Consider the following 19,343-nt stretch of genomic DNA (forward strand, 5'->3'; position numbering starts at 1 on the left):
CGCATTGCTGTGAGAAAACCAATTTACACGTTTGTTGCTTAGATGTCACAGTTCGTTTGTAGTGACAGACAGTATCCGCATGCTTATTGTTTAGGGTTACAGGAGGGTATTTTCATCAGAGCCTCAGTCAGCACTGGTTGTATCTGAACTCTCCTTATCAGACGGATCGACATGATGTGCCCGTGTTCACTGGGGGCACTGCTGAGGTCTCACACCTGCAGGCTCAGCTTGTAGGCTAGTGTTTTTCTAGCCTGAATCCCAGGTTTCTGCAATTATGAAACTTATGCTCAGCTCTGAGGTACATTTTTGAATCACTTATTCTCAAATTTGTTCTCTCTCCTGGATCACTTTTTCCAAGAGGTCTCTCTCAGAAAGAACCCCAAAATATCAGTTTTTCCAATATAAATAAATGTGTCATTAGAAATAAGACTCATGGTTAGTAACTCAACAGCAAAGGTACAACAGGCCAACTGCAATCACAATTTCAGGGCAGATCCTCTGTGTGAGAGTGAGGATCCCCTTAGTTTATGGGGAACCCCTATGTCACAGGAATCCCCTAGACAGACTCTGGGAACCTACAGGGGACCCCAGATTGGGGGTTGAAAAGCATCACTTCAAATAAGCAAAGTAATGGCACGTGAATGTTTCTCGTTGAGGCAAAAACAAAAAGAAAAAGATGTAGAGCCGTCTGACTGAGCCCCAGCTTTCTCACAGTCCAGCCCCGCGCTCAGACGCACAGCCCACAATACAGAAACTGCACTCACTGTACGATGATATGCCGTAGCTCTGGCTGTGATGGTGGTAGGGGGCATAGGGGCCTGGGGGTTGGATCGCCGGGCTGTACTGAGTCTGTCCGTAGGCTGCCATGGCCGGGTCTGCGAGGACAAGAGAGAAAAAACGAAACGCAGCCGTATTAGAAAGCCACTGCCCGCCGACCGCTCAGCCGACTCCGACAACCCCGATCGCACAATATCAAAATGCTCCAGACCCTCGGGGGCACAGACAAACCCAACCCGGCAGGCCTCGTCGGCATGGACGGGGCACGCACTGCACAAAGAGTTGTGGGAGCGTGGAACGAGCAGCACGGTTACGTTGTTGAAGGCGATACCCTGGATTTCAGGAAACCGCTGGATGAGATTCTCGGATCTAATAGCTCCAAACAGCCAAAGTGGCGTCCTCCCCTTTTTTAACGGTTCTAATACATTCGGAGCCAGCGGTGACCGGGAGACTGGCAGGTTTCCTAATTCTCTGCAATTCCTGCCTGGTTGAAGACTCGGAGAAAAGCAGACAAGCAAGTCATTCTCCAGTAACCTCTGTAACACTTGAGGACCTGCCAGTGAAGACTTGTTAGTCGTCTACCCCGATCTTACCGAGTGGCAAGATCCATTTTCTGCCAGAGTCTTGTACACTCAAGGTGGGAGAGAACTAGAAAAACTGAAGGATTGTGACTCTCACTATGTGCGCTCTGAAACTTAATAATAATGTTTCTTTATTAGCCCTATACAATTTCTTGCATTAGGAATTCGTCTTTTCGCATACCCCAGCTTTTCTCCATGGAGACACAGACACACAGACAGGGAGAGAAGCTTGGGGTCAGAGCACAGGGTCAGCCATTGTACAGCGCCCCTGGAGCAGTCAGGGTTAAGGGCCTTGCTCAGGGGCCCAAGGGAGTAGGATTCCTCTGCCGGCCGCAGGATTTGAACCGGCAACCTTCCAGTCACAGGCACAGATCCTTAGCCACAGAGCCACCGCTCCGCCCTAAACTTGTCCCATCTACTGACTGTTTAGCCATCAGTTTGCTTAAATCCTCTTGTTCATACACACCAGGAGTACAAGGCAACATTTCCATATTTCAAAAGCCTCTACGACCATTTATATCCAGGGTCATTCTTAGATTTCCTGACTATTGCCATATCTCTGAAACCACATCACACCCTTTTGAGCTCAAAGATGTTCACATCACACTTAAAATACAGATGAACCAGCCTGTATGACATGGTAACTCCGTGAGGGAGAGAGGGAGACTGTCAAGATGGGTGAAGGGGAATAATGCTTTGTGTCTTGAGAGTAACAGATGATTGCTTGAGGTGAAGACAAAGAGCCAGTGGCAGGGAGGGTCTTGATAGGCTCACCTGGAGAGAGGGGCGGGGCAGGGGGCGGAGACTGGTAAGGAGGCCCAGGCCTGACCTAAGGTAGAGGGAGGAAGAAAGAAACTGTCAGCTCTCAGCTCATCTTAAAGCTGAAACTTTCTGCTTTCCACTGTTTAAAGCTGTTGACTCAAAACACCATGGAGCCAAGCACAGCTTAGCTAACGTATCCAAGCAGAATGGGCACAATTCCTCTACTGGAAAAAGTATTTTTTTCCAATTAACTATTAGATAGAAGATACATTTACATCTCAACATGACACCAACTTTGCAGTTAGTTTTTGTCCTCCAGTGAATACGCTCTATAGGATTGTGAAAACAGTCTAAACAACAGGTCTTGCAGTTTGCTTGGCCTAGAGGAGAGTGAAAGGTGGGTGCGTCTTTCCCTCAGCTCACCTGAACTGGACCGTGCTCTTCCTCTGAGCACGCTTTCGTTAGTGTTGGTCAATGCATACACACGCCTCAGTTAGAATCTCACCCGGCTCCGTAGCAAAACTGGTTTCACTGACTCCAAAATCCGCTCGTGCTCGGCTCCTTCAGTTTCACTGAAAAAAAAAAAGTACAATTAATTTAGAGTATTTATCTTCATTTCACGTCCCTCGCCCCCCCCCCGTCTGCCCTCCACCCGGAGAAGAGAGCCCTCAGGAACTGTGCTGTCTGGAGGGGAAGAAGGAGGAGGCGTGTGGTCGTTCCCAAGCCACTACAACAAACATACGACCCACACCGCGATCAGTAAACAGCTGGCAAGCCTGAATGTGCGAGGCAGGCCAGGAGACAGACGTTTACATAAAAATGTGTCGTTAGCGCCAGAACTACAAAACAATAGCAGCTCAAAGTTCGTGCAAACTTGTCAGGTGACATGCTTTGCCAAAAAAGGGCGATGCATTTTACCGCTCTCGGCAGTGTCCTAGTTCAACACGTTTCAAGCACAGCACAGGTTGTCACCTGCACAGACAAAAACAGAGAGAGCCCGTCACTTTTTTCATTTCGATTTGGCGCAAGTCTGTGACTCTGTGCCAGCTCCTACAGCTGGCAAGCCAAACAGCGGGTTCCAGGTGCCGACGAGGGGAAAGAGATCGGGGTGCTCCGCTGACCTGGGGACACATGGGGCGCCGGGGAGAGACGAGTGGGCGCCGAGGCACTTTGCTTCCAAACAACAGGGCTGTGGGAGTCGGCAGTCACACTGTGAGCGATCACGAGATCTAGCATCTCCTTACACCTGTCCAGAGAGAGGCTGGGCGAGAGCGCTAGGACAGGGGCTAGAGGCCACAGAATCGCTCCCCTTTGACAGCCGAGCTGGTCTCTGAACTGACGTGGCCCTCCTCTACGCAGCAGGGGCCCGAGCAGAGGGGCCTCCCTGCACACTCCACACAGAGCTCCAGAGCTGTCTGGATAAATTGTCCGCGGCCCATCCAGCCCCTGCTAGAAAGGCGCAGAGGTTTGCTTTTCAGACTTAACTTCCTTCTTCTTCTCTCCGCCCGCCCCCACCCGGCCTGGCCCAGACCCGACGCCCTAGCCGAGGGGTCAGGCGGCTCTCGCCTCAGGCTAGCTCAGCCTGGCCAGGCCAAACACCGCAGCTTGAACCGCGGACCCGAGCTGGCAGAAGGCCGACACTGACACACTGACCGGGGGAGGAACAGACAGAGCTAGGACAGGGGAAGTTGAACTCCACAACCTTACAGACCCTTCCCAAAAAAAACTGTACAAAAAAACTGTAGTCCGATCAGACTAAACCAGTAACGGGCAAGGCGCAGTCTGATCACGAGCAGATCTTTCATCGTTCAGCGCGATTCAACGAGGAAAATGACTCCAAACGTTAACCAGGCTCATTTTAGAGGACAAAGCATGCTCTCTGCTTAATGATTCTTTCAGAGATGCGTGCTGGAACCGTGAGCATCTGGCAGATCAGAAAGGAAAAGAGAATTCAGGACCTGCGTGCTCTGAACGTGCCAACGTTTCAGGCTGCAAAGAGAATAACTTTTTTAAAGTCATAAAGAGGGATTACTGGTGAGGAGAGTACAGAGCCTAGGAGTCTTCTCACAAGCTGATGTTCCTCCCCCTGTCAGAATTTGAAGAGCTGTTACGCTGGGATTAAGGCACAAAGCATTAAGTCGCAGAACAACGCGGACTGTTTTCACTGTAAATAACAGACTGCGGAGAGTAAGAAAAAAAAAACACAAACGTGTCTGTTAACGAACGAACAGAAAACATGACTGAGATGACTGCGACAGACAGAGGAATGCAAGTCACCCGTCCTGAATGAAGATTAATTAGACAATTACCTGACACAAATTCAAATACGTATGAATTAGCGAAACGGTGTGAACATGAGGCAGCCTGGGGCAATCAGAGAGATGTAGCTGATTGAGGCAAAGCCCTGCTGAAAGCTCACAATGAGAGTGAGAGAAGCGTGTTGGGCAGGGAACAGCATGTCTCAACCAGAGCAGGACTCAGTACAATAGGCGCGAAGCTGTGGTGAACACCGGGAGGGGTGTTAAAGATCAACTAAGTGTTTTTGACAAAGCTGTTCTTGCTCTGCGCAAAGCTTTCTTTATCTCCAAGCTCATTTCCTACACTCTTAGGCAGTTAGGGCAGCAGCGGGGAACAGTGGTTAGGGCTCTTCCCTGGACCGTAGTGGGTTCAAATCCCAGGTGAGACACTGCTGTTGTACTCTTGATTGAGGTGAATTAACCCAGTAAAACACCCTGCTGTATAAATGGGTGCTAATGCTTTGGATAAAAGAGCTGGCCAAACAAAGATATGAACTGTGTACAAATACAAGGAAAAGCAGTATCAATATAATTTCGCTTGTTTCCCTCAAGAGTGGCTCCTTCGTTCGGCATCGTGGAGGAGTGGCTAGAGCTCTGGGCTTGTAGGTAATAGCTAGAGCAGGACACTGACCTTGTACCTTTGAGCACGGTGCTTCTTCGAGATTGCTGGGGCACAACACCCGCCCGCACTCTGCTTTGGCAGATGTGTCAGTCAAAAAAATAATATGACTACTCTTCCAGAAGGAGCTTTTAGGAAAAAGTACAGCAAAATCTGCTCTGAAAAATCGAGCTTCACAGAAGTCGTCTGCAGTGATACAGAATGTGGTAGCCCTGCACGCACACTGCCTCTCAGACTGACTGCATTTCTCTCAGAAGTCTCTTCACTATGGCAACAGGTGGAAACAAAAACTTAAACCCCGTCACAACTAATACAGAAACTGCCCAAAACCCTTAAGCCAAACTGAACATAACACCATGCTTGGGTATAGCTATCACTATAGAAAGGCAAGCAGCGCTCTATTGTTTGTTTCAATGAGCTGGGTGATGTCACACCTGAGGCTCTATCCCACAACACCCCTTGCTGACAGTATAATCTTTTCCACAGTTAAATGGCTCCTTTTCCCCGCCAGGGGTTTCAGCAGAAATGGGAACATTCAGTTCCTGCGACCTGAACCCTTTATCGCCCGTCCTCCGCGGCCCCATGAACCCGATGGAACGAACGAGCGAACAGGCAAGCGAACTGAACAAGCAGGAGACGGCTTGACCCGGTCCAAATGGGTCCAGCTCCATAAAATCCGTACGTACCTCAAGGGCTATTTCTTTCCGCACACAGGGAGGACAACGAAGAGGCAGAAGGCCGTGCAGATGACAGCTGGCAGCGAAGCAAGGAGAAACTGAGTCCCTGGGGTGGCTAGCAGTGGCATATGGATCCAACCCCACCTGGCATGCTTTAAAGAGAGTGTGTGTGTGTGTGAGAGTCAGGCTGTAGCAGCAGTGCTGGTGGCTGGGGTGAGGGAGGGGGTCTTCCTGCCTGGAGGGCAAACTACAGAAGTGACCCCCTCCCCAATCCCCGCCCCCTCTCACTCCTCGGACACACCCACCTCCCCCGGGCCCCTGTGAGATGATGCTGTGGGAAACCTGTCCTGTCTCACTCTGCACTTCTCCGCTGCAGAAGCAAACCCCCCCGGTCAGTGTGAGCGCTTCCATTCCGCATTTCCCCCTCTCTCACGTAGGTGTGCTTCCTGGCCTCGCTGGGTAGAGCCCCCCAAGCCCCCACACAGCTTTTCTTTTCTCCATCAGGGAAACGGACGGCATCCGGATTCAGCAAAGCAACACGTCCGTCAGAACGTGTGGGATCACGGTAACAACGCGTCTTGTCATCATTCCTTCTGTTCCTAAATCCCAGGCTCCTGTGAACCTTTATCGGTGCGGAGCTCTGGAGGCGCACACTAAGCCGTTTAATCTCGGCGCGAGGGCTGAAGCGCACAAGCAAACAAGACGAATTCTACCCCAAGCCGGTGAGATGCCAGATCCGCTCCACTGCTCCTGAGCTCAGTTCGATTTGCCTCATAATGAATTGACAAGAAAAGGGTTAATTTCAAAATTCCGGCCCAGACAACCCTGTCTTGTAAGGAGAGGTGTTCGGTTGCCCTTTAAATAGCTCTTATTAAACACGATCCGCCTTGGAACAGACATAGGACTTCATTGTGCTGCGCTGTGCTTTGCCACTCGGCCCTGTGCGCAGAATACGGAGCTGCCTCTGGGACTCTGCGTAGCCACAGAGAGAGCCTGCAGCCTTTGAACCCAGCCTGTCATAAATAAGACAGGCTATGGAGCCCCTTTTTTCTGTCTCCTAACGGTATAATGGCAGCAGATGTTGAGAGTGATTATGGCGCTGTAATGGGCTCGTGAGATGATTTATATTCTACGATTACCTCACTGCCCGGGGATTTCATTAGCCAGAGGCTGGCTCGTCCCCTGCTTGCAGAGCTGGTGCCTTCTGGACAGGCCTGATTTGTGTGCTTCTTGGGGACTCATCTTCAGACGTAATTAAAAGCCAACAGCAGCCGTGGGGGTAGGGGAGGTGTGGGGGGGCGGGGGCAGCCGGGGAGATGTTGGGGCGCAATATCCCTGTGGCGAACTTGGACGGATATTACTGCCAGCACCAGAAAAACCAAGGCCTGCGGTACGAGACATGCGACACGTCTGCAACAGGATTACTAGAGCTTGTTTGCTCTTCAAGAACGAATTCTAAATTGTTTCATTCCAATTTCTTTAAATTCTCGAGATGAAAATACAAAAGCAATCATCTTTCCCTCTAGCAAATGTACAAGGAGACACTACAAAATAAACCTGTGTCTGTCCAGGGCTTCATGGCATTTTCTGGTCATGACAACAGCCTGAAATAGCATAATACAGTATGAACCGTTTTATCAATGGGTGACGTGTGCATAACCACAGGTTTTGAGCAACGGGACAAAAACTCCTCTGTGCATGTAAGAGAGACCGCAGATACAAATTTAGTTAATCAAATTCTTATTAAGATGGAGAACAGTGCTTTATTGGGATAACTCACCTGGCTGAGGCAAACAATAACACGTCTATAAGAACAAAGTTGCTGGGGACCCCCCCTCAGTTTATTTAGGGGTGAGCCAGGGAACATGGGAAGGCGGAAAAATGACTGAGCAAGATGCAATATTTAAACACAGGCATACGGACGTGGGTGACACTAGGGTGTGTGACCTTCTCCCAGTTGAGTTTCAAAATCCAAAAGGAAAATTTTTGACTGGTTATTTCCTTGAAGGTGGTCTCCTGGCGTGTAATACAAGGGACGCATACTGCCAATCCCCCAGACTACCAGACAACAGCTCACACAGGTCACTGAGACTGCTGGGATTGCTTCTGTATGCTGAAACTGTATTTACTGCCCAGAATTTCACCAAAATGTACTTCAAGTCAAACAAACATTTGTGACCCTCTCAGACTGAAGACAAGATGCAATGTCGTTTGTAACAGAAGTTGTCTCCACTGAACCATCACCCTCAGCTGTTTGTCAGGACTTACTGCGGTGAGCACACTTTATTTGCTCATAGAGACGCACCCAGAAGACATGTCAAACTGGGCTTTTCCTAGAGATTCCCAGCAGCCGTCAAGGGACAGTCTGGTTCAGTGGCTCAGAGCCAAGAATCCTAAGCACCTAAAAAACAAAACAAAACAGGGCTCACCCTGGAAAAAAAGCTTTTAATGGAAGGCCGCACAGCTGTCCTCACTGACTTTCTAAAGAACGAACTGTCCCTATTTGATGCAACAAGTGGAAAAGCAAGACAGATGTGCACAAAAACACAGCACTGAAGCCAGGAAAATCAGAGGCAGTGCAGCTTCCTCCGGCCCACCCTCCCCTCTGTTGGGAAACCTTAGCTGGGAATCACTCCTGGGCTTCGTTCACACTCCACGGCTTCAGAACAACAAAACCCTTTTAATTCCAACGGCACCAGAGCCCTTATCGAACCCTTCTACTTTTCTTTCTGCATCGCGCTCACAGCTTCCCTTATCTGCCACCACACACAGGCGCACACAGGCCCACATACCCCTCGCCACCCCTGCAGACAGGACGAGGGTCAGTGGCAGGGGGACAGGTGGTGGACGGACCTCCCCTCTGCTGGAGTGATCAGATGTGTGAGCCGGTGGACGGACACAGGGCAGCCGGGGCCCTCCTGTCAGATGGTGGTCTGGGCTCAGGTACGACATCTGGTGAGCCGGGGGGGGGGACCAGAGAGCGGGACCTGCGCCTTTTTTCTGTTCCCAGATTGCGTGGAAGTTGACTTAAAACGGAGAGCAGGAGGCACTTTTTGACGCAAAGGGTTATGGGAGTCCAGAACAAGCTGCCCGGTCATATTGTTGAAGCCGATACCCGAGCTTCTTTCAGGAAAAGGCTGGTCAACGTCCTTGGATTAATTAACTACCAAGAGACAAGCTCTAGCTGGGCCGAATGGGCTCCTCTCCTTTCTGATGCTCAGACAAAGGGCTGACTGCGAGCCTGAGCCGTCTTCTGGACTCGCACGATCCAGAACCCAGAACCCTCATAGCAGCGTGGAGGTGACTGGTGCTGGGGAGAAACCAAACCATCGACCCCGCTCTCCGGCTGAAAGACCGGAGTTCCCTCGAACCTGGTTCCCTCTGGGCAGACACAGGCAGGCGCTGGCCAGGAAAAAGACGTCACCTAGCACTGGGTTTGAGGGAGGGCCGAGCCCAAATAAATGCCCTTTGTTAGCGTTGATTTGACTTGCGTACACAGATTGTGTATTTATAAGAATCAGAAAATATTCTGTGCCAAAAAGTTATTAAAAGCTCTTTTTTTGTGTGCATATGATATCCTAGCCTTTGTCTGCGACTGTATAAAAAAAAAAAGGTACAGAAACAGCCAGCCAGGAAAGAGATTAAATTCAGTGCCCTGGATTTTTAAACTGCCTTTCTAAACAATCAGGTGTTGCATGGGAGAAGTTATGAATGACCAAAGAAGACAGAGGGGTCTGTATGTACCAGGTAACCACCTAACTTGGCTCCCAAACAGGTATTTCAACAAAATCCAGTTATCCAGAACATTCGGCACAAAAGTGATTTGATCCAGTTGGCAATCCCTAACAATGGGCAGAGAAGAGCTGTTCCACAGAAGACCTTCCCTCCTCTTCACCGCAGCTCCACTGAGTGAGCTCGGTCTCCCACTTTCATTATTCCAGTAAAAATGAAGGTTTGGCAAAGCACACCAGGGTCAGGGTTTCGGAGTGGCCCGCAGTGCATTGTGGGAGAGCAGCAGGAATGGCCTCTTGCCAGGACTTGACAGACAGCCCCGTCCCTCACCGCCGCTCTGCGACGGCTCTATAAATCAATAAAAAGACGATTCTGGACAAAGGCTGCTTTGCGCTGCTCGGGTCCCGACAGCGTATGCGACGCAGTTCCAGGACACCGGAGCCCGTGACGGCGCGTGTGGCTTTAAAACCAGAGAGCGGGGACGTCCTGGGAGACAGCTGCTGTCTGCTGTTAAGAGCTGACAGATCCAGGCTGGAGCTAAAGTGGAAGGATAAAAGGGGATGGAGCACAGGGCGCGGGGGGGGTCTCGGAAAGTGCCTCAGGCCTCCCAGAGTGGTCCCATGAGGGGAGGAAGCCGGGGGGGGGGGGGGGGGGGGGGGGTATTGTTCCCCTCGGCTTCACTGGTGCAGAACCTCTGTGGAGCGGTCTTGCTGACAAGTGCCTCAGGTTTCCTCCTCGGTTATCGCGCAGACCTCCGCCGGACCACACGGCCTGCCCTGCCTCCTCCGCCCCCGCGCCCGCTCCCCGCACAAAGGCGCCATTGTCTCCCGGATACCTCGCCCGCGCCACGCTTTTCGCCAGCTCGCGGAAGAACGCCGGACAGGACAGGACAGGACAGGACAGGACAGGACAGGACAGGACAGGACGCTGGGGTCTGCGGCTTGCGGCCGTCGCTAGGGGGTCTTGGCGTTTAAAACCCAAAGGCCCACAGAGCCCGCCGCTCGCCCCACGGACCTGAAGGCACAGAGCCGCCCATTCCCGGAAAGACAAGCCCTCCGGCACGAACCGATCGAGCTGCGGCTAATTCCGCTCTCAAAAGCGGAAAGAAGACAATCTTGTGGCTCTCGAGCAACCTGACACCTGCACGAGGCTCAGCAGCCGAAACACCGAGTGTCTTCTCTCGACTTTTCAGCACAGAATTAACCTCTGCTGGTTTCTTTGCGGGCAACACACGGCATGCAGCTCCCAGCCAGATCTCTGCACTCTGATGACCCCCAGCCTTGACACAAGACCCGTGCCTGAAATAACTGGGCAGTTTCCCCTCCCGTACTGACCAGTGACCAATGGTGCTCAATTAGAGATCTCCAGGCTCTTGTGACCAATTTTTCTGTTTCACACAAGCTGCCGAAAAATGACAACACTGCTGCTTACGCAAACTGCTAATCAATAATATTGACCAACGACTGACTGAGAAGTCAATATGTGATCAGCAGGATTTAGAAGGTAAGCCCCCGGTCTGCCCCCACCCAGCCTGATGCAACAGGGCTGTGCTCTGTTAGAGTGACTTTCAAGTCCCTCGCTGCTTATGTAACTGGACAAGGAAAGGGACGATTTAGAGCACTCTATTTTTAATTTAACACTACTTTATAGCAGAGCCAGAGACATAAGTACCAACACTTATATCTTATAAGGTCCACTGGGACCTGTTATTTTCCAAAGCAATGATATTCTGCATTCTGACAAGAAGTAATAACACTTCCACTGATCAACTTTAAGACATGCTGTGAATTCTTATTCTACTGCTCCATAGAACGTTATACAAATCCTAAATCCAATATACACCTTAAAATAGTTAGCTCTCTGGAAACTACCACCTGATAGAAACACAGAATGATCAAAAAACTTAAAACACAGATCGCCGTCGAACACAAATCATTTTTTGTTCCATACGGACTGCGTATGGAGTCTGTTCACATTGCGACTCACAGTGTATGCTCAGAGCTCCTACAGCTGGTCCACCTATCAAGGGTCCACAAAGACATACAGTAGGATGACCACTTCCCTCGCTGATGTCCACCTGAGGTGGCAGGACACAGCCCTGGCAGAGTGATCCCAGTTCAAACCAGTAACAAATCCTGGCCGGAGCTGGCTAGCAATCTCTAGCCTGCAGCATCAGGATTACAGAGCCAGGCTCAGTAACACAGGAGCCCTTTAAATTATACCTCTTCCACACTACCAAATAAAACAGCATGAGAGAAGGAGGACTAGTACGTAGTTCTGCATCTCTGGCTTGGCCCCAGAAGGCAATAACTGGCGACACCAGCATAGGAAAAAATAACAAGCATCAACGGTTTAGCTCAGGGCTTCAGACTCCAAATTCCTACTGGATGGCCTACTTTTCTGCTGGTTTTTGTTCCTCCACAGCTCTCAGTTACACGGTTCCCCTAATTTAACTCACTGCATTTGAATGCTTTTGCACTTCAATACTAGAAATAATTTGGTTAATGGTTTAATGAACCACTCAGGTAGCAGCAGAAACCAGTAGACTCCAGGCCACGAGGAACAGAGTGGGGGTCTCCTGGTTTAGGGGGCCTTCAATGTCATTCATGATACTGGCAATGCAAGGCATGTGCCTCTTTGCTTTTAACAAAAGGACAAGCACAAGGCACAGAAGCACTACACGGCAGAAAATCTTTCTTGGGAAAGGCTTTTACTAAACCGGCTCTGGGCCTGCTCCCTGCATCTTCTTCTGAATTCTGAACCCCCGTTTGTAGTCGTGCTAGGTGTAGCTTTGTTACCTCTTCTTCTTGTTAACTTGTTTTTTTCCGTAACTGTAAAGCGCCTTGAGAATTACTTCTCAAGCTGCGCTATAAAATAAAGTTGATTATTATATTACGAAATCAAGTACAAATGCACCCCTATCGTGTTATAGAAAACGAGGGCGATGGTAGTGTTCAGAGCTGCCTGACTGACAGACTGGCTGCCTGGCTGCCATTCCCTGGACTGTCAGACCTGCCCTCTTGGCACAGAGGTTAGGGTGAGGACTTCACACCCCCTCCTTCCCCAGATTCCTCATTTACCCCTTGGCCCTGCAACAAACAACCCCAGGAGGGGGGGAAAACTGATCCATCACCTTCCCGGTCCCCCACTGCCCGTCTCTGTGCAACGCATGTCTCATATAAACTCATTAATGAAAAACAGTGCGTGATTATGGGGTAGAAAGGATGTAACACAAAATGATAATTATTAAGGAAAAACTGTACTCCAACCACAAGCATACTGACACAAGAAAAAAATAGCCATTTGACAAAAGGCTCTGTTCACTTAGCTATGAGTCATCACTGGTTATTTAAAGACCGCATCTAGCAAAAAAAGTATGCTAAAGCAAGCCAGAAATATGTACGGCTTTGTGCGTTATTTTTTTGTTTAAAAAAAGAAACGCTTTGTTGGCCTTAGCTAAAGAGCAAGGCTAGAAGAGGCTTTTCGGAGTATCAGATCACAGTGGCACAGAAACTGCTCCAGCGAATCATACTCAAGGTCTCCCAGCCCGTCCTGAGCAGGCTCTCTCTCCTCTGGACTACAGCCAGGAAGACAGGAGAAAAGGTTCTCTCTGCTTGGTAGCCCGTCTCCCACAATACCAGCCAAGACTTACTTAATTGAAGGCCCATTTATTTATCTGCCATGAGAGTAAAAACCCCCAGCTGTATCAATTACAAGAACACTTCTCGGAGGTAGATCTCATCTTTAGAAAAACAAATAACCTTCCACATTTTAAAAGCTCCCTTCTTCCACTTGTGAAGTATAGCAACACCTTTCTTTTCACTCACTCCTTAACCAAATCCTTTTTTTGGATCCTGCATAACAATCATCACTCTAATCGGACTCACGTTACGGCAAATTTGCACAAAGAGATCTAGATAATTTAAAAAAACAACCTCATACGCTAGAAAATATCCTCAACGCTCTTACAGTATGTTGCGCAATCAGGCATTGAGGGGGATGTGTATCTGTGAAGACACTTGCAAGCCCTGCAGGAGATATGAATCTGGTTCCCTGGGGAGGAGTAAGTAAGAGGCCACAAAGCCCGGTTCTGGAGTACCTAGGTCCTGCAAGTTTCAGAGTCATTCAACAAAGAGCACTAATTTAAGAAGTCAAGTCCCGTAAACCATATGCTTCTGTTATGGACCATGTGACTCAAGCAGGCTGCTTGTGATGTCAGAGCCCTGTGTCCTGACCCTGTTTGGTCCTTCTGAGAAAGGCTACTGGGACTCCAGACGGTGTGCTCAGAGCCCTGCGCTCACCTTCAAGCAGTGAAAGCAGGTTTATACATGTTTGTATTGCGTCACAGCTGGACATCTCTGGTCCTTTCAGCCTGCAGGAGGGGCTCATCCCAGTGAAGACTTTCTGACGCAAAAGGACGGCAAAGCAAAATGCTCATGAACTGTCCCCCGGTTTTAAAAAACTGCAGACTTGTAGGCGAATTTGCTTAATCTCCACGCCTGTTCACTTTGCAAAGCAGTCTACTTTGCCGCTACGGTCTGCTTCTGGGGTACGGATTACCGAAATGTGGCTCTCAAGAAGCTGTGTTTCTACCCCGAGAAAAACTGACATCTGATCTCCACTGGGAACTTGAGTATTTCTGGGAGATCTGGTCACCCCTCTGGATGTACATTGAAGGCCTCCCCTCCTGATCCATTTATTTAGTTTTTATTGGTTTGAGTACTGGAGCGCTGTACAGTTCTCTCCCTACAGGCCATAACTTGTTTGTTGTGCGTTTTATTTACTTTTGTATGGACGGACTATGATGTTATTGCATTTTGAAAGATGAATACGCTGTCAACTTGTCACGTGTGGTTAAGGTTAAAAGCAAATTAAAAAAAACAATTAAAAACGCAGACGTTACGGTGAGCTATAAAACCAGCCGGACGCCTCCTCGAACATGCCGATCAAAAGGCACGTTCTCCACTCTGGCCCTTATCGCACCACAGAGTGGGCAGAGGGCCACAGAGAAAACAGAAAGAAGAGTTGAGGAAGGTGGTGGAATAATGTATTTGGCCAAGATAAAGTCAGGAAGAACACTGCTTCCTATGAAAATATTTATCATTCCAGAAACCTTTTGGCTACAGAAGATTCGGGAATTAATTCATGTTTTCTTAGGGGAGGGGGGCTCTTAGCACAGGAAGGGGAATTCTCCCTGTTAGCCCATTCCCCTGCCCAGAGCTCTATTCACAATTTATTAGGCTCAGTTATATGAACTAATGAAAGGAAAGGGCTCTGAAAGAACTCCTGCTCGAGAGGGTCCCTGTGTTGCAAGTGTGCTTTCGGCTCAGAGAGCGCTAAATCATAATCACCCACACAGCCCTACAGGCTGCCTCCCACTTCGGGGAACAACACTTACATCTTATAAGGTCCCCAGGGACCTGCTGTTTTTCCCTCACGTTCGGGGGGGGAAAACTCAAGTTTCTGCTGGTTTCTCCGTCACCGGAATAAAAATCCCAGCCAGATCCGTTTCCTCCCGCCGCTGAAGGGGTCTTGCTGGCAGACTCGGGGGCTGCCGCTGTAGGGCTGAGCTCCGACCCCGTCGGTGGTGGGTCCCTGCCACTCCAACGCAGGCAGGGGGAACCAGGAGCCACCAGCTCCGTTTCATTTCGTACTCGCTCGTTTTAACGGCACTTTCCTTTTATCCCAGTTCAAATGCATTCCCAGTAAACAAGGGAGGGGATTCTCAGCAGACATTTAAAAAACGTTTCCTCCGACAGGCAGTCATAGGTTGGCCAAAGCACACTCAGCTCCACTAATCCAGCATTCTGTCTGCGTAATCTCAGACGCTTTGAGGTGATTGCTCCTGAAAGTACTGCATCAAATAAAGTTAATTCTTCTTCTTATTACAAGTATTCACTCATATCCCTCAGCCACGTCTCGGTCTGCGGCACACAAAGGTGAAACGTGCACATCCCAGAAGGCTTTTTACAACATGCAAAACTACACATCAAATCTCAGACTATGTATATTTAGAAAATATGCTGGCTGGTATGTATATGTATAACTGCTCCAAAAGTGTTTTTATTGTGACATCAAACTTGCAGGCAACAGTCAAGGAATCAATAGAAACAAGAGCTCTGTGCCTTATGTGATAAATATAATTTAGGACCAATTAAGCTCATATGCAATATATATAGTTTTATTCCTGGAACAGAGTAAGATGGTCTGAAATGTCTGGTTAGCCAAGCATATGGTTAGTCACAATATGGCCGCTGCACATATCAAGGCTTTCCGAGAGCGAACACGTGGAAAATTGTGATGTTTTTCCATTTAAAAAAGACCCTTCAGAGGGTAATTAATGAGATAAGGTTTGGCGGAGGGTAAGGGACAAGGGCTCCCGAGTTTTTCCCTGCTTCCCGGTGTCCCGGGGAGGCTGTGAAGACACCACAGCGAGAGCAGGCCGTGCCTCTGCTCCCACCCGGCTCGGCCTCGGCGCTGCCTGTGCGACGAGCGCACCAGAAGGGCTCCTCCAAAGGTGCTGGGCTTATTTCAGCCACATAACTGAAGTGATCTGTGGATGGGGACCTGGAGGACTGTGAACAGCTTCCTCTGAAAAGCGCCTAGCCGGGGGCTCTCCACACGGCCCGCAGCTCGGTCCGCATCTTCCAGCGGCGCCAGAGAGACTTCAGTGGCCGCCAGGCCTGTGCCCGAACGGGGCAGCATCACAGCCCCGACTTCCACGGCGGAACAGAGGAACTGGAAAACTCATTCCCACCTCTCGTGCGGGCTTACGGAAGCTGCAAACCAGAAGAAACTCCCCTGCATGTGTGTAGGATAAGCACTGATTACGGTGATTCACGTGAAGTCCTGCTGAAATTTTCCCTCATTTCCATGCAACACTGAGCCAACTTTTTAACCATCTGTAGGACTCATAACCCATTTTATGTTCTTACCGTAACTAAGGTAGTCTGAACGTTTGCAAATGATTTAATTGATTAGTTGAAACTGAGCTGTCACCATTTCAGGTCACTGACTTGTGTGGCCTTCGCCGTACAGTATATAGCCAAGATACACGCATTGGTGCCCTGCTCAGAGTTCAGCTATATTTAAATTAAAATCCCGTACTTGTGAAACTAGCGAGGAGCTACACCGAGGGACTGCCCTGGTGAGCGCCCGATTCAATACACTTGAAAGCTGAGTGTTTATTCAAGCTTTATAAATCAGTTTGAAATTTATATAGTCCCGGACAAAGGCTCTACAGTGCTAAACCATAAAGAGGCATTTGTATTCAGTTAATTTCTGGAGGCATTATTAAAGGTTTAGTCTTCAAAGACAAATTCTAAATATATTTTTGAAACTTGGTTCGCCACATGTTATACGCCACACTTTATTAAATATTCACAATAATCCGAGCAAGTTTATTTCGCTTAGTAAATTCGTAAAAGACTTATTCAAAATCATTTTTTAAGGGATCACAAAATGCTCAATTACATCAGTAATTCTCCCAGTCAATATTTGGAATTCGTTAGGAAAGTAAAAGTAGTTTTAATAGTTCGTGACCACTTGATCATTTCGCGGTTTATTGAAACGAACTCTGGTAAAAAAAAAAATCTGTTTTTTTTAACTTTTCTTCGTTTTCCATTCAGTATACTAGACTTTTTATCGTTCGGGCTAAAATAGTTTCCTTTAATTAACGGTAAATTTTGTAAATATGTTTTATATATAGGCCTACGTTATTTGCGTATTTATCATGTTTTAGCTATACAATGGTACACGGATGTATACTGTATAGAGGCGTGGTTGCCTTTTTAAGAGTCAAGACATCTGAAAACGTTAATGAACTATATGTTTGTCTCAAATCAAACATCACAAGTCTTGTTTTGCCCGTGAGCCGAGATTAAAATAGTATTGGAGGTCTTCCTACAAAAAGTAACAAATGCTAAATTAAATTACACCGTTCTGAAAAATAATTTATACCTACGAGGCTCAAGTAATCTTACTGTACGCAAATACAAAAATCTTAAAGATAATGTATTTGCGTAAGATTTCTTATATATACACGCAACAGTATTAATAGCCCTAATTTTACACGAGAGCTAAAATTTTAAAATGATAGAATTAAGGTCAAACGGATCAAGCAGGTATTTTTACAAAACCACGAGACTAAGTTATACGGAAATAAATGACACTGCAGTTTATATTTCGAGACCCCGCAATAAATTTGAAAATCTGGATCAAACGCCAAACTGGAGCTAATTTAATAAAATCGATCCTAAGAAAGAATGTGAAATTCAAATGATCAAAACAGCATTGTTTCAGGAAAAACAAATCTGGCAAACTACAGCGATGTGACTGTTTTCACAACGCTATTTCATAGCCTGCATATTATCATTGTTGTTATTTAGTTAAGGATATTTTGTTTGTTATTAAGTATAACAAATTATAGCACGTTCAATGTTTTGTCATTACAGCACGTTAAAGATTTTACAGCACGTTTAAGATTTTGTAAGCTTTTAACAAAAACCCTCTATAATGATTCCTGCGCCCCTCTTCTGATTGGCCTGAACTTCTGCGAGTACTTTTTAACATGTGTTGTTATTATTTACTTCGTGTCGTTCGAAGAATTTTTACAGACACTAAAACGTCAGGGGCAGGGTGAGAAACGGTTTTCAGTCGTCTCTAAATCAGCACGGTTGAAAAACGTGAAGTTTTCGGCGAAGACTCACAGCGGTTTTTGGACTGTTCCCAGATAATAGACGGACTCGGGTCCGTTTTATTCTGTTTTTTTTTTCCATCCACAGGTCGGTTTTTAGTCTTTGTTCTCTTTTATATTGTTTTAACCGATCCACGAAAACATACAGATCTTCGTTGCGTGACTTGGTGATGGTTTCCATTAGGAGTGCCTCGATAATAATAAAAAAAACATGTCACTTACCATAATCCAGAAGGAAAAAGACCTCGGTGATTCGTCCCTTCGGTCGAGCGGCGCTGACACGCGGCGCTACTTCGTCCTCCGCAGGAAACTTAAGCGTGTCCAAAAACGATGTCCAGTCGCTCGTCCACTCCTGTCCCGAAACCACACTGCGTCTAAGAGGAGCTCTGAACCGACTCGCAGCGTGAGGTGTGACCCGGCGCTTCACGCGTCCTTCGTGGTTTGAGCTCAGTGGCTGTGGGTGTCGCGTCAGTCCTCACGCCTCACGCGTCTCCAAGAGCGCATCCGTGCGGAGCTCGGCGGATAGACCGCAGGCAGGCGGCGCAGCTCGAACACACCTTCAGGAGCGGTTTGGCGAGTGGGGAGGTGAGGCTAAATAACATCCCCAGACCCAGCCCCCTCCTCCTCCTCGCTCCCTCCGCGTCCTTCCCCTCTTCTGAAAAGCCCCCCGAACCGTCGTGCGTGGGTGCGAGCGTCTTTCCCTGAGGGTGGCGGCTAGGACAGTTTGGGAGGGGAGGGGGTGAGGCGACCGCTTCAAGTGCAGTGCGGTGCAGCGCACAGTTAATGAGATAATAACGGCTTCTCTTCCCCCTGACCAACTCGAGAGCCGAAGCCAGGTGCAGGATAGCTCATTCCGGACACTCCCGGTGTCCCCTCGCGTCTTGATCGACTGAGCGCTCCCCCGACAGCGGTGTTTACCCAGAGGTGAAAAGACTGACCACTGGCTAGCCACTTAAAAACGCTGCTGACAAACTCTTTAGCACTTCAGACAGGCGATTGAACGACACCCAGATAATTACCCCACTAAAGAGCAATCAGTGAATCGAGCGCTTTCTCAGTCCCACAGCTGGAGTGAATGTTATCAGACGATGGGGCCCACAGAGCACTGACACGTTTTGTCTGAATTGTACCTTATCAGCGAGAGTTCTAATGACGTTCATTTAACCCCTTGAAGCGGAGATTTCGATTGCATACATCTATTTT

The 19,343-nt window shown here is 48.4% G+C and overlaps 1 protein-coding gene across 2 annotated transcripts in view; it reads right to left on the reverse strand.

Moving 5' to 3' along the window:
* eya2 (EYA transcriptional coactivator and phosphatase 2) overlaps positions 1–19,123 on the reverse strand; it is a 36,535-nt gene extending 17,412 nt beyond the window's left edge. The window contains exons 1-4 of one of the 2 annotated variants that reach the window (XM_069179407.1): positions 18,363–19,123; positions 2,626–2,692; positions 2,133–2,187; positions 765–874 (exon numbers count right to left, since the gene is read on the reverse strand). In XM_069179407.1, coding sequence (XP_069035508.1) covers positions 765–867 — 103 coding nt within the window. In that variant the 5' untranslated portion in view covers positions 868–874; positions 2,133–2,187; positions 2,626–2,692; positions 18,363–19,123. Of the gene's footprint in view, positions 1–764; positions 875–2,132; positions 2,188–2,543; positions 2,693–18,362 lie in introns of both variants that reach the window. The other variant, XM_069179406.1, reaches the window with a different exon arrangement.
* Between the last annotated feature and the right edge of the window lie 220 nt (positions 19,124–19,343).

This window comes from Lepisosteus oculatus, chromosome 16 (assembly GCF_040954835.1).
Source record: "Lepisosteus oculatus isolate fLepOcu1 chromosome 16, fLepOcu1.hap2, whole genome shotgun sequence".
In the NCBI taxonomy this organism is placed as follows: Eukaryota; Metazoa; Chordata; class Actinopteri; order Semionotiformes; family Lepisosteidae; genus Lepisosteus; species Lepisosteus oculatus.